This window comes from Ostrea edulis, chromosome 5, assembly GCF_947568905.1.
Source record: "Ostrea edulis chromosome 5, xbOstEdul1.1, whole genome shotgun sequence".
Taxonomy (NCBI): Eukaryota; Metazoa; Mollusca; class Bivalvia; order Ostreida; family Ostreidae; genus Ostrea; species Ostrea edulis.
The window spans coordinates 69,398,481-69,413,765 of NC_079168.1; the positions used below are offsets into that span (position 1 = coordinate 69,398,481).

Below are 15,285 nucleotides of genomic sequence, written 5' to 3' on the forward strand. Positions count from 1 at the left end.
AATCAACTTCTCATGCTAGAGGTTAAACGCGATCCCCATCTTCAGGAATGGCTACAACGCAAGACAAATAAGTATGTTGCTCCAGATACACAAAATGAAATTTTGTAGGTGATGCTCTTAGCCTAGCTTGCAGTGATTCTATTAAGGGATGTAAGTTGCTTAAAGACACCCTGGACATTGCAAAGGATATAACAAAGTTGATTAAAGAATCTCCAAGAAGGGAGATGATTTTCAATACATTAAAAAATGCCCAAAATCTAGAAAAATGTCAGCGGGAATAAGGGTTTTGTGTCCCACAAGATGGACAATAAAAGCCGACACATTTTTGAGCATTTTGTCAGACTATGAAATTCTAAGAAATGTTTGGGATGAAAGCCTCCAATATGTGCGTGAGGTAGAAATGAGAAACAGAATTAGGGGAGTGGTTGCTTTTATGTGCAGGTTTGATTTCTTCTTTGGGTGTTTACTGAGTGAAAAACTTTTACGTTATAGTGATAATTTGGCAAGGGCTCTGCAGGCTCCAAATCTCTCGGCGAGTGATGGTCAAAAAATGGCATCAACGACAATGAGTGCTTTGCAAAGTCTCCGAGATGAGACAATCTTCACTCAGTTTTACGAGGAAGTTGTTGAAAAAGCAAAACAGATGAACATCGATGATCCTGTTCTTCCTAGAAAACGCAAAATTCCTCGTAAACTTGATGATGGGACAGCAGCACATACTTTTTCATCGTGTGCAGATATGTATAGGAAAGATTTCTACGAGGCATTAGATCTGCTTTTAGCTGGCATAAAATCTAGATTTGACCAACCAGGTTACAAAGCTTATGTTAATCTTGAAAACCTCGTAATTAAGGCTTGCACAGGTCAAACGTTTGAAGAAGAATTCAATTTTGTCACGACCCTATATGATACAGATTTGAAGCTAAAGGATCTTTACTGCCAGCTTATAATGTTAAAGACTGTTTAGCCAAAAGACTTTACGCCAGATATACCAAGTGTGGTTGAATTTTTCAGACATTCAAATGAAAAAAGTCTGTTTGCCGAGATCCTCAAAATTCTCAAACTAATTTTGGTACTTCCTGCAACTAACGCTACCAGTGAGCGCTCATTCAGCGCCTTGAAAAGATTGAAAACATCACTGAGATCAACAATGAGCCAAATACGAACAAACAATTTGCTTTTATTGCATCTTCATAAAAATGAGACTGATGAACTGAATCCAGAAAAAAATAGTTAAGGAGTTCGTAAGTGAAAGTGAACACAGACTGGCGATTTTTGGAAAGTTTACCGAGTACTAAATACCTTATGACTCAGAAATGATTGATAACAAAATGATAAAGATATAAACAAACAAAAAAAGATTTTTAAAAATCCTTAACACCCCCTCCCCCCCCCCAAAAAAAACCACAAACAAAACTTAAAATTAAAGTTGAGGGGTTTTCTGGGAAACTAATTAGATTCTATGTACATAATTAGATTTATGTACATGACATACACCTCAATGCTTGCACATATTAAATATTATTTATGCAGTTATCTTTTTACTAATGGTTTTGTCGATATTACTTTTTTGTCGTAAATTACTTTGGTGTGGTGCCCCCCCCCCCCACCCACCCCCCCCCCCCCCCCCCCCCCAAGTGAAATTGCTTCTTACGGGCCTGTCATACATGTGATGAAATGTGAAGATAGCGAACAGTGATCGATCTCATAACTCCTATAAGCAATAGTAAATAGATAGATAGTTGGGCAAACGCGGACACCTGGACACACCAGAGGTGGGATCAGGTGCCAGGAGGAGAAAGCATCTCCTGTCTACCATATATTGAAAGTGACATTATGCATTAACTTTATTACACGCCCGTTTGATATAGCACTCCCAGTCCGAACTACTTTTGACACTGTCCACCCACTGAACTCGATGTCTATCGTGCAAATTTTATTCTGAGCGTCCGGAAAAAGGGGGTGAAGAATTTGAACACACATCTCTCCGAAGCATTGTTGCAAGCATCGATCGGGCTCTAAGACGTCATAATTACGGAGGAAGCATCATGCAATCTTCAAATGATATCTTCACTGTCACAAAACAGGCACTAGAGAGGTGGTGAAATTTCACTGTCCGACAATTTTCAGAATTATGTGAATTACAACAACATATAATGTGAAGGTTTTGTGATCTGAATGTTCAACAATAGAGGGTAAGGTTGTTTCTTGAAAATGAACTTGTAAATGTGTGCATAACTTGATATTTTGTTGGTTTCGAACGGTGCTCCAATTCCTGGTGAGTTGTTTTCACTCTGGTCATTGTTCACTTTCATGACTTTGAAGATATACCGATAACGTATTGCACTTGTGAACTGTGTATTGTGATATTTCTATCTGTGACTGTGTTATGCTAAAAAACTGAACTCTCTAAACGTAGACGTTCCCAAGAATCTACGGATACTGAACTCTCTCCTTCTTCAGTGCAACTATCCAAAAAAAAAATGGTTACGCAAAATTCAGTCGGTCCTTCAACTCCTATAACGCACTCAACTCCGATTCCAACACAGTACCATGTTCCTTATCCACCTATGGGATTTCCAGGGCCATACCCTATGCCATCACCGGGGGCATGTACTGGGCCTCAATAAGCCTTCATCTCCGACGTAGACGTCCAACGCATTGCCGAGGCTGTCAGGAGCATCATAGTCAAGGACGTTCAAACCATCATATCACCACTACAGGAGCAGATTTCTACTCTTCAGAAAGAGAATTCAAAACTCCGTAGGGAAGTAGACGACCTTGAAATGTATAGCCGCCGTGACTACATTCGTGTAGCTGGAATTTCTGAGGATAGGACGGACACAGACGACGTCATATTGGACATTGCTGACAAACTCAAGATTCCCATGAAAAGAGAGGAAATTGCTGTATCGAACAGAGTTGGTCCCAAAAGGAGTGATAAACCGAGGCAAATAATTGCCAGGATTACAAATTATGAACTGCGTCATCAAATGCTCAAATCCAGCAAACATCTGAGAAAAATCACGGGGATGGAAAATGTAGCTGTAAACCAGAATCTTACGAAAACCCGGAACAAACTTTCATACGATGCACGGAAGTTAGTAAAATCAGGTAAAGCCAAATCTTCTTTTGTATGGGATGGGAAAATATTTGTGATCGATTACATTGACAAAAAGCACAAAATCCTTTGTCCAGTTGACATGATTGAACTCTTCACTCAACTGGGTGTCCAACCTGAATCTGTGTGTTATTCGTCCGTAATGGAAATGTGAAATGTGTTTTCCAAATAAAGACACTCTTAACACTGCTTAATGAGCTCCAAAACAACACTTTTTTTTACATGAGCACCTATGAATTACTCATAAGTAACTGTCTTAAAATTCCAATATAGTTATAATGTCAACACGTGTAAAAACAATCTACGTCAAACATACGCTTGACTATCATGTGTAAATGTTTGATCCCGATGTTTAATACCAGTTCTTCTTGTAAACGACTTATATTTCAAGAAGTCATTTTGTAAATTCAATAGATTTATTCATGAAATTTGAATGTTAGTTTATATATTTATTTAAGTCCCATACTTATAAACAATATACCTTTTCGAACATAAATTATTATAATTACTTTCTTCAATTTCAGGCCCTCTTAAAATCTATTTTTAGATATATTAGCGAGTGAAATAGATCACTTTCTTTCACTATATAAAGATTGAATAATTTTTACAACGTATTTCATAACTGTATATATGTTTTTTTCCCTAACTATCATGATTGTATTTGTTTTTCTGGGATACAACTCCCAATACAAAGCTGGAATTGAGTCCCTCCTAAGTGAGAGGATGTTTTACTTATTTGTTTTTTGCATTTTACTTGTGCCCTTGAACCGGATCCTTGCTGTCTCTATTCTGCTTCTTATTTTCTTCCACAGACCTATTACATAATGCCAGTTAGTAGTACTATTCACAGGATCAGGACAGGTTTATACTATGATACAATGTATGTCTCAAACCGTAAAACACAATTATACTCTTTATTTGTTGACAATATTGATGGTTAATTTGCTTGTGTCATATGGAACAAATGTTTTATCCATTATTGTAATGATCTCTCTTAGCTATAATGCTACGAAGGTCAATACAACTTTTGTAAACGCAATTGACTGCTCAAATCCAACCCTGTGTAGAAATGATAGCGTATACCTTAAGCATGTACTAATCACGAATCTTAATGCATTCATCTGTATTTTTGTATATTTGATATGGATTTCATTAACCCTATTATTGTGTTGAGATATTGAAGAAAACCCTGGTCCATTCGAATATCAAACAGATTCAGAAGATTCGGTAGATAGCAATACTAATTCTTTTGATTTTTTGATAGAAAATTCAACTTCACTAGTACATCTTTTAAAATATCCAAAGTATAAATAATAAGCTTGATATTATTCAAGCTGAGTTTGGTGGATTCGATATCATAACATTAAATGAAACCTGGTTAGATAAAAAAAATATACTATCTCAGGATATACTGCTACAGGGCTTTCAGGAACCATTCAGGCGTGACAGAGTGGAAAACCGATACGGAGGGGTAATTGTTTATATCAAAAATCATATTCCATGCAAACGCAGACTGGATTTAGAAGTCGAACAAATAGAATGCATTTGGCTTGAATGTTGTATATACAAAATGAAATTCCTCATAGGAACGTTTTACCGACCACCTAATTCGGAGGTCAGTAAATGGGAATATATAGCTTACTCATTGGAAAAGGCCAAAGATACACGCATTGATAATATAATCATCACTGGGGACTTTAACTGTAATTTATTTAACACAACCAATTCCAAAATGGGTGATATTATAAGTGATCAGGGAATGTCACAACTTATTTCAGAATGTACACATTTTACCGAAAATTCCGCAACATTGTTGGACCTATTGATTGTTAATAATATAGATATTGTTGAATTTTCAGGTGTTGGGGATAATATTCCCCTGAACACAGTAAGATACCACTGCCCCATTTTTTGTGTATTAGAACTACCCAAATCACATACAAGAACTTATAAAAGAAAGATATGGTCTTTTTCTAAAACAGATTTCTGAGATTACCAAACTCACTTAAAGAATACAGATTGGGATACTCTGATTTGTAAAGATATTGATCAAACATGCAATAACATATCAAACTGCATTATTGATTCAGCCACAAAAACAATTCCAAATAAAATCATTGCATCACGCCCTAATGAACCTCCATGGATGCACAACGATATTCGGAAATTTATTAGAATTCGTAAACGTCACCATTCAACTGCTAAAAAAACTCTGATTGTCCTTGTGATTGGGCACGGCATAGAAAAACAAGAAATATATGTATCAACAGAATTAGAAATGCAAGACAAACTTATTACACAAAAGTAGCTGATACATTAAAATCAGGTATAGTAAATTCTAAACAATGGTGGACAAAACTAAAAAGAATCATTAGTACTAAAAACTCGAGTACTTATTCTCCAATTAAAATTGATGAACACAGGCCGCCGATAAGTGACACTAAAGGAAAATCAGATTTATTTAATATTTATTTTTGTTCCCAAGCAGTAGTAAACGATGAAAATATTGAGTTACCCTACGATGACAATCCTGGTGACATAAACACTCTTTCAAGCATAATAATTTCTACTCAAGACGTTAAAGATGTCTTGGAAACACTCGATACAAACAAGGCCACTGGGCCGGATTGCATCAATCCTACTTTACTTAAACAAGCATCATCAATTATTGCTTTACCTTTAAGTAAGTTTTATAATTCATCGCTTCATAGGTCTAAAGTCCCAGACCAATGGAAAATAGCAAATGTTATCCCTGTATTTAAAAAAGGCAATAGTAGTATCGTCAGTAATTACAGGCCAATATCTCTATTAAGCATTCTTGGTAAATGCATGGAAAAGTGTGTCTTTAAATATTTATACAATTTTATTCATACCAATGCTATTCTTACGTCACATCAATCTGGCTTTAGGCCTAACGACTCTACAGTCAATCAATTATTAAGTATTACTAGTGACTTCTATAAGGCACTCGATCAGGGAAAAGAAGTTAGAGTTATAATTTTCGATATAAGTAAAGCCTTTGACAAAGTATGGCATAAGGGGTTATTATACAAGCTTGAAAAAATTGGAATTCGTGGTGAATTACTCGCTTGGTTTAGAAGTTACTTATATGATAGGAAACAGTACGTCGTTATTAATGGTAGTAAATCAGACATAGGATACATTAGGTCTGGGGTGCCCCAAGGGAGTATACTTGATCCTCTACTTTTTCTTATTTATATAAATGACTTGGTCAAAGATATTGAATGTGTGGTCAAGCTGTTGCTGATGATACATCACTTTATATTGTTGTCGATAATGCAGACACTTCAGCATCTTTGCTTAATGAAGATCTCGAAAAAATCAACAAATGGACAAAACAATGGCTTGTAACTTTTAATCCCACTAAAACAGAATGTCTAACTATATCTAATAAGGTCAAGAAACTTTTCCATTCTTCACTGATATTTAACGATGTTCATCTAAAAGAAGTCGAATCTCATAAACATTATGGGTTCATTTTCAGTAGTAATTTATCTTGGCAAGTCCATATAGATGAAATAGTGAAAAAAGCCTATTCACGCCTGAGTATATTACGAAGGGTCAAATTTATCTTAGATAGAAAAACTCTGCAAAAAATATATTTTTCATTTGTAAGACCCGTCCTAGAATATGCTGACATTATATGGGACAATATACCAGAATATGTAGTTAATAAAATTGAAAACATACAGTTAGAAGCAGCCAGAATAGTTACGGGAGGTAATAGACTAGCATCCAGGCATCTTCTATATAAGGAAACAGGATGGGATCCATTGTCAAAGCTTAGAGAAAATCATCGACTTATTCAACTCCACAAGATATACCATAACATGACTCCCAATTATCTAAACAATATAATTCAGTCTCTGAGAAAACAAGGTCACAACTACAACACAAGAGCAACTAATTCACTGCAAGAAATCAACTCTAGAACCAAGCTATACTTTAATTCATTTTTTCCATCTACAATAAGAAAATGGAATGCACTTCCTCGAAATGTCCAATTAAATCCATCTCTATCTAGCTTTAAGAAATATCTTAATATAAGTGTCATTAATATTCCAAATTATTTTTTTAGGAACAAGAATCGGACAAACTCTTCATGCAAAATTGAGATTAGAATGCAGTGCTCTTAATCTTCATATGTTTCAAAGAAGATTATGCAATTCACCCCTTTGCATTTGTGGAGAAGTAGAAAGTATTGATCATTTTCTTTTACGCTGTAATATGTACTCAAGAGTTAGGACCAATACAATTCTGACACTGCCATATCCACTTAATGTAGAATTATTGTTATACGGTAATGAACATTTATCTGAAAGTGAGAACAACAGCATTTTTTATTTAGCCCAGAAATTTCTTGTTGAAAGTAAAAGGTTCTGGGCCTACCTCTGAAAGCTGTTCTACTATATCTACATGTAATACTGTCATATTGTATATAAAATATACTCATGTGCACCAAGGTTGTAATAAATGGAAAACCTGTGTTTATTACTTATTGTTTATATGGCACAACTTTACAATTTATTATTTCAACTTTGTCTATAGTTTATATGCATTTGATCTGTATCGACACTTATCATACATATAAACGTGTGTTATTTTTTCTCCCAATACTCAATTCCAGCTTTTCTCTCCTATTCCTATTTCTTTTTGCATGTATTGTAATAATTAGTATACGACTTCATTCACCTCTTACTTGTAAGATATTTAGAGCGAGATTAATATAAGCCTTTTGACTTGTTTCTCAATCTATTTCATGTATAAGACATTGTTTGTAAACATTATCGAATTATTTACGAATAAATATTGTTTAAACTAAAACAGGCACTTAATTAAAGTGAAACAATAAGATTTGAAACAAAAAGGAAGGGGAACAGACCACAAAAAGCTGATTCGTTGTCGGATGACGATGTAAACATGTTATAATACGACTGTGGAATTTTAGGAGTTATTTCCCCATATGCACTTCTCAACACGGTCTGGTTAAACAATGCACTTCATCTGGGCTCCGGGGACACTAAGAACATTATATCATAATCTTTGTTGGGGGATATTTCCCTTCAAAAAGCACCGGGCGGTATCGATCATTTGCAGCATTTTCAACGGCAAACGAAACCTGGCGCGGATGCCCGGGATACCAGAAAAGTTATCGGAAAAATATTTTCTAACCCCGAATTAAATGAAAATGACACCATTAACGTTTACAAAACATATGCAAGTTTGAGACCACAGGGTTTTTCTAATATGACTGATCCATTTTACCTGCACCTGGCACAATTCCATTATCAAATGAAAAAGGCGAAAAATGGTTCATCAAACAAAAACTTGGTGTCAACACTATTGGAAAAATGATGAGAAAAATGATGAGAAAAATGAGAGAAAAATGTCCATAGATTGCTGAATCTGGGAAACGCTTAACAAATACTAGTACCGCCTTCTGGACAGGCCTCATATACACTACCTCGATCTGCTGCGGTGCCAAGCATTCAACAAGCACAGTCTCTTTTCTCTGGAGCTATATTGAATGGAACAAATCTCAACATCTTTAGTTAAAAATTGTATGGAAATTTAGTGCCTCACAGGAGAATGTAGGGGAAAAAGTGACAGGAAAAAAAGTCACGGAAAAAAAGTCACGGATGAAAAGTCACAGGAAAATAAGTCACAGGAAAAAAAGTCACAATATACATTTTGTATAAAAATCACATAGATGTAGGGAAAAAAGTCACAATATATATTTTGTATTAAAAAAGTCACAATATATATATTATATTATATGTATAGGGAAAAATTCATAGTATATATTTTGATAGAAAAGGGTCACATATACAAAGGGGGAGAAAGTCACAGTATCTAATTTTGAAAGAAAACTACATGTATATATAGAAAAAAGTCAATTATATAAGGAGAAAAGTTTTACTTAAATTTGATTCAAAGTTATAAGATTCCATGTTTTTTTTAATCATTTGCAACAAAGTTTATATATTTTAATATTAAAGCAAACAAATAACCCCAATAAAAAGTAATTAACTTTTAAGTATTTACAACAGTTGTTGACAGGGACTGTTGAGATTACAGCGAATTACAAAAGACCGGCTGAGTTTTCAATTGCCTGCTGGATTGATCAATAGACTTTACAATTTGGTCAGCCAAGAATCACATTTGGTCTGAATTTAGGTCACAAAGTTACTCAAGCGTAGATTGCTTTTACAGGTAAATCTGAGTTGATTTCAGTGTCTTTTTTTTTTTTAAAGTGAACATCAATTAAATCAAATTGAATATATTTCTCTCTCAGATATACATTTGATTTGTTTTACATGTTTAATTAAAGGTACACCCACACACACACACTCTCTCTCTCTCTTTCTCTCTCTAATTTGAAACAAAATCAAATTTGATTATATTTTTCTTTCAAAAATACTTTTGATTACTTTAAGTAAAGAAAAGGGTGTATTCTCTCTCTCTCTCTCTCTCTCTCTCTCAAATACAATTTTTTTATTGATTAAATTGAACTTTACTAAACTCTTATCAATTTCACTTTTTAAAACAATTCATTAGACATCTCACAAAGTGTCCACATGTACATGAACCATTTATCTGTTTGTCAATCTCTATTTGAGGTCATTCCATTCATATCACACAAAGAAAACTTCCAGAAAACTCTTCTATTGTTACTGTTTCTGACCAATAGAATTCTTGTTATTATAGCTAACCATTTAAGTTCAGACTTTCTATTCTATTTATAGTTTTTAGGGTTAGTTAGTGCACATCTAATTTTGGGAATTTTACAACACCTATTCAGCTTATAACCATGAAAAAAATAAGATGGAGAGATATTTTAACAAAGAAATTATTAACTTATACAATTAGAGAAATTCTTTTTCCTGAAATAATCAGTAAAACTGAAGTGTTAAATTATCTTATTTATGGGGTTGTCACTCACACTGAGAAAAAAAAGTTGTTAATTCTTTGTCATACCTGAGTAACTTTGTGACCTAAATTCAGACCAAATGTGATACTTTGCTGACCAAATTGTAAAATATGTTGATCAATCCAGCAGGTAATTGAAAACTCAACCGGTCTTTTGTAATTCGCTGTAATTAGTGGCTTCACAAGGCACCTTTCCCCTTTTCTAGACAGTGTATTTCCTGTCATCAATTTACAATTTTTGAAGCCATACATAGGATGAAGGAAAAAATATGTTAGTGGTCATATGCACTAGCTCTTTATACATATTGTGACTTTTTTTCCTGTGACTTATTTTCCTGCGACTTTTTTTCCTGTGACTTATTTTCCTGTGACTTTTTTCCTACCCAGATTGTGACTTTATTTCCTGTGACTATTTTTCCGTTTACCTCACAGGAATTTTTCTCGCCCTCAGATCCAACGAAACCACGAGAATAAAATCCAAATACACAAACACTTTTACTTTTCATTGTAAACTGTTCAACTTTCTAGTAAAGCTGCATTAGAATATTACTTTCATTGAACCTTCTTAAACATTTTTATTTCAAAAAGACGGCTACATCAAACTCTTATCAATAGGTCAAGCCTACGTCAATAAATAAATACTCGGTCAATAGTTGTTATATTTTGTTAGAATGGCAAAGCCATTATTAATTATAAACTGTAATGCCTTTTAAAACAATTTTCATCCATGGTTTCTTCTATAGAAATGCCCTTTTGTAATATATATATGAATCGATTATAAGCGCACTATTTTTTTCCCGCGTAAGGAAGATTGATAAGCACGACGTCGAGTCACGGATTAAAAAAAATTCAATCAGCTGAAATAAAAAGAACATAAATAATTGCGTATTTTGATATTTGGTTTATCCAATTCGCTAACAAATGCACCATATGAAACCAAATATCAAAAAACGCAATATACACTGTAGAAACACAGCATAAATTATATCTTCTGACATATCAATTGATGTGATATACACAACAACTCCACTTCTACAGGGTTAATAGGTATTCCATCCATAATAGCCAAGACACAATGAATTTGAATTCTTAACAGATGTGTACTGTATTATTACTCAATATTCTATTCTCATTTATAACTACAAGTCCTCACTTAAAACTTCATTTAAACTATGAAGTTTCTACCTTTGTGTGTACTCACAATTCAATTTCAAAAAATTGGAACTGGCAAAACTTCTAATTTAAATCAAATATTACTCACAATATAAAATGCACCTTCTTTTAGTATGACATTTCATATTAATTTTTTAAATAGGTAAAAAATCAGTGTATCTCTACAGGCCTCAGAGTAATCTTCAATTACTACTAGGGTAAATATCTGGTGCAATTTTGAAATTTTTGTGAATCAATCCATTTCTACTCTGTAATAGTTCTACAATACTTCAAATTAATTTTTAAAATATCTAATGATTATTTAATAACTCGGAATTAGTTTATGTTATATATTGGATCAGACACCTCAAGACATACTTGAACAAGTTTGACATAACCAAGTGGAAGTGCAACTCAAAACTGACTTTGACATGCCTATACATTTGAAATGAAACCAATTGTCACACATATCGCAACAAATACTACGCTGTCCAAAAGATTTGACATTCTCTTGCTCCTGAATCTGGTTTTTGCAAATCAAACAAAAATAAACATCACCTTGACCATCTTCTACTTCCATTGGTTCACATTCAGATTCTTCAGACACTTTGTCTGGGCACACAATACATGCTGAAGCACACATTTCTTCCTCAATACATTTAGGTGCAATAAATGTTTTGAAGAAATAAATCAAATTTGATTGAACATTCGAATAATAATCTTCCTGGAAATTGATTCTTTTTGAGAAAGTACCATTACAGGAATAAACAAAAAAATCACACCACATTCGCTTACAAATGGCCATCTGTCCTTGTATTTGACAGACATATCTATGATGTTTTTTAATCTCCAAAGCTTCATTATCAGACGTAAATAAATAATCGGGCAAGTTACATGTACAAAATGCGGAGCATAAACTACATTTTGGTTGCATTGATGATTTTACCTCTAACAAGCCATCTCCACAACATTCACAAGACACCAGCATGTCGGGACTGGCAGCTAAGAAAGAGACGTTTTGATCTAGAAAAATTCCACAATCTTTAAATTTTGCATCGACATGACTTTCTAGGTACATTTTACAATAGATGGACTTTGCAAGTGGCTCTGACTCTCTACCAAACTTCAGAGCTTTAATATTAGAATTAATAGTCTTTCCACCCATTACCATAGATACAATGGCACTGAGGTCCACCTCAGGATTTTTCTTGAATGAATTCATACGTGTATGAACTGCATACATATTGGATGCAGTAATCCTGTCTTTTCTTAGAGCATGCCATGATTTATTTTCACTCTGTCCTACAGTCTCTTTCTGAATATGGTCCACTTCATTTGGTGTAAGAGTTGGTTGATGGTCAATAAAATCATCAACTGTATGGACATTTTTAACCATGTTGCTGATGATGTAGTGTTCAACAGCCTCCATGGAATTGTCTCCTCCAACATCGTGTGGCAGTTCTTGAAGAAATTCTTCACATACCGGTAGATCCGTTCCTGTTAGATAAAAGGACTTTACATTTTACAAATTGTTTCACTATACAATAAAACTTTATAGTAGTTTAAAAGGTCTTCCATTAGCCATTTCATGTATTTTACATTGAAAACAGACTGTGATCAGTGGGCATTAACAGAACTGTTTAAAATACCTTTCAATAAACATGCATTTGGCACAGCTTTTCTCAGCTCATCAATAAATGAGTCCCTGTCCAGGTGAACAGACTCCTGTGGTTTATACTGGTGTTTCTGCTTTGAAACTAATGGTCTTGTTTTTTCTGCAAAACATATTAATGATATAAAATTATATCAAAATGTATAATTGTTTTAGAGCAATGTTTTAGCCAAATCTAGGTCCTTATTGTAAATGTTTTATACTCATGACCTGTCTAAAAAATAGAAATATTAAATCTGTGACCTAGATTACTAGGCCTATAATATGTACATATGTCAATTCAATACATTTAGTAATACCTAGTCCATGACGAGACTTTCGAACACTTAAGTCCTTTATTTTGACAGGCACAATTTCTGTTGTTGCTGATGGTACCTTCCACTGGCATGGTAAAGATGTACATGAAGTCAGGCCCAGTTTATTTGCTGACTCTACCCTAAACATTAGGGCTGCTACATGATTGCATGTCTGACCCATTCTGAAAATATAAAAGTCTACATAAAAAAAACATTTTACCCATAATAACTATATCATTGGGGTTCATGTAGTAGTAGATAGGTACATCAAAGCACAGGCCTCTAAATATATAGAGGGGGTATATATATTACTCTGATCAATCATATAACGGCTTACTGATAGAAATTCAGAGGCCTATGATTAAAGTGTAAATAGTAATTGGTAAAATTTACTAATTTATTAAGTAAGTTACTCTGCAGTACAGGAGCAAAAGGCCACCTTCACACAACCAGATTCCTTAGATATAGCTACCCAAAGGGTATGGCTTTCTTCTTTGAGTCTTTGACTAGGGGTACACTTGGCTCTCAGGAAGCATAATGCAGACGATGAGGAAATTGGATGGTAAAATATTTCTTTTATAAAGTTCGATTCACAATATTCGAATGCCTTCCCAATTTTGTAATCATTCAAATGTGTTTTCACGGTGTTGCTGGTGCCTTTATCTATAAGAAAGTTCACAATGTCCGATAAAAATAAGGGGGGCCACTGAGACATCCCGCACTTCTCGTTCTGCCATCCACCTCCGAGTTTCAAGGGATCAGGTAAAATAATATCTTCTATACAAAGCAAATTTTTGTACTCTTTCTGAAGTTGGTCAACATACTCACAGTCTGACACTTTCAAAGGCAATTTCATAACACTTGAAGCAAAGCATAAGGCGGCTAACTCATTCTTGGTTCCATCGGTGGATAGTCCTCGTCTGCTTAAAAATTCCTTCAGAGCTGTTAATTTCCACGAATTAAATGTTTCTAGAGAAATGGTACGGTCACCAGGATCCATTATAAATCAAGTAACAAATAAATCACAAATATAAAACGTCTAAATCAATATAAAAAGCATAAAAACACACTTTACTTTGACGCGCGTCATTTCATATACCGTTTGTAAACATCCGATTTATTGCCGATTGACCCCGTGACCCGACAAGGCCGCTTGCATCACGTAAAAAAGTGTTGATAGGAGTATTACCGGGGTTGTTCACATTCTTATATATATCATACCGTTAATATACAAGGCAAAAATTGCTCCCCGTACTTATCAAACGCATAAATATATCTAGATTATATAGCAGAAAAATTCATATTGTTTTTTTATAGCAGATGAACCTGAACTTACTTTGCCTCTGTTTCTGTAGTATGAGATTATTGATGTACATGAGGGAATTTTTAAACGCATCAGTCATTCAGATTAGGGGCGATTTCAAGGTGAAAATATGATATGAATATCACCTTCGTGCATACTATATATAAAAAATGGAGAATGATTTGATATCATAAAGGAATAATATATTTATTATATATATATTCATTTGACAAGATATATTTTCACGTATACAGCTTATCACTTGAAAACAGTAGTAAATAAAGACAAAATATTATGACACTTTCCCCGCGATACAACTATCAGAACATATACGCTGTGACGCACTTTTTTATTGTGACGTCATATGGTACGAAATGCACAGAGGTACATTTATATGAACGAGTTTAAAGGTTGCATCACTCTATTTATGTGGAGGTTCACGTTTCACTTCATAAAGATCAGAAATCAAAAAAATGAATGTACAGTCACACACACATATCATTCAACTTCTTTTTTATGAAGTTTATTGAAATTTAAAGAAACCATATTTTTATTGCAGGTTGCATCACTCTATTTATGTGGAGGTTCACGTCGAATCATGGCCGAAAGAAAATAATTCCTGGAACTTTGCATGTTTTATGGGACTTTCCTTATGAGGTAGGCTCTCCAATTTTTTATGAGATGTAAATTCAAGTATTGTGTTTGAAATTTTGTGAGTAAAAACCATGAAAGAAGGATTTAAAATTTTTTTTTTGAATTTTTGTTGTAGAGGTGGGTGATTTGGCTTTTG

At 34.0% G+C, this 15,285-nt stretch overlaps 1 protein-coding gene across 1 annotated transcript; it reads right to left on the minus strand.

The window, feature by feature from the left end:
* Positions 1–11,037: 11,037 nt before the first annotated feature.
* LOC125650932 (uncharacterized) lies at positions 11,038–13,564 on the minus strand. The gene is made up of 3 exons (XM_048879503.2): positions 13,196–13,564; positions 12,874–12,999; positions 11,038–12,721 (listed from the first exon to the last, which is right to left on the minus strand). Exons 1-3 carry the CDS (start codon positions 13,371–13,373, stop codon positions 11,592–11,594), a joined length of 1,434 nt encoding a protein of 477 aa, XP_048735460.2. The 5' UTR covers positions 13,374–13,564; the 3' UTR covers positions 11,038–11,591.
* Positions 13,565–15,285: the final 1,721 nt, after the last annotated feature.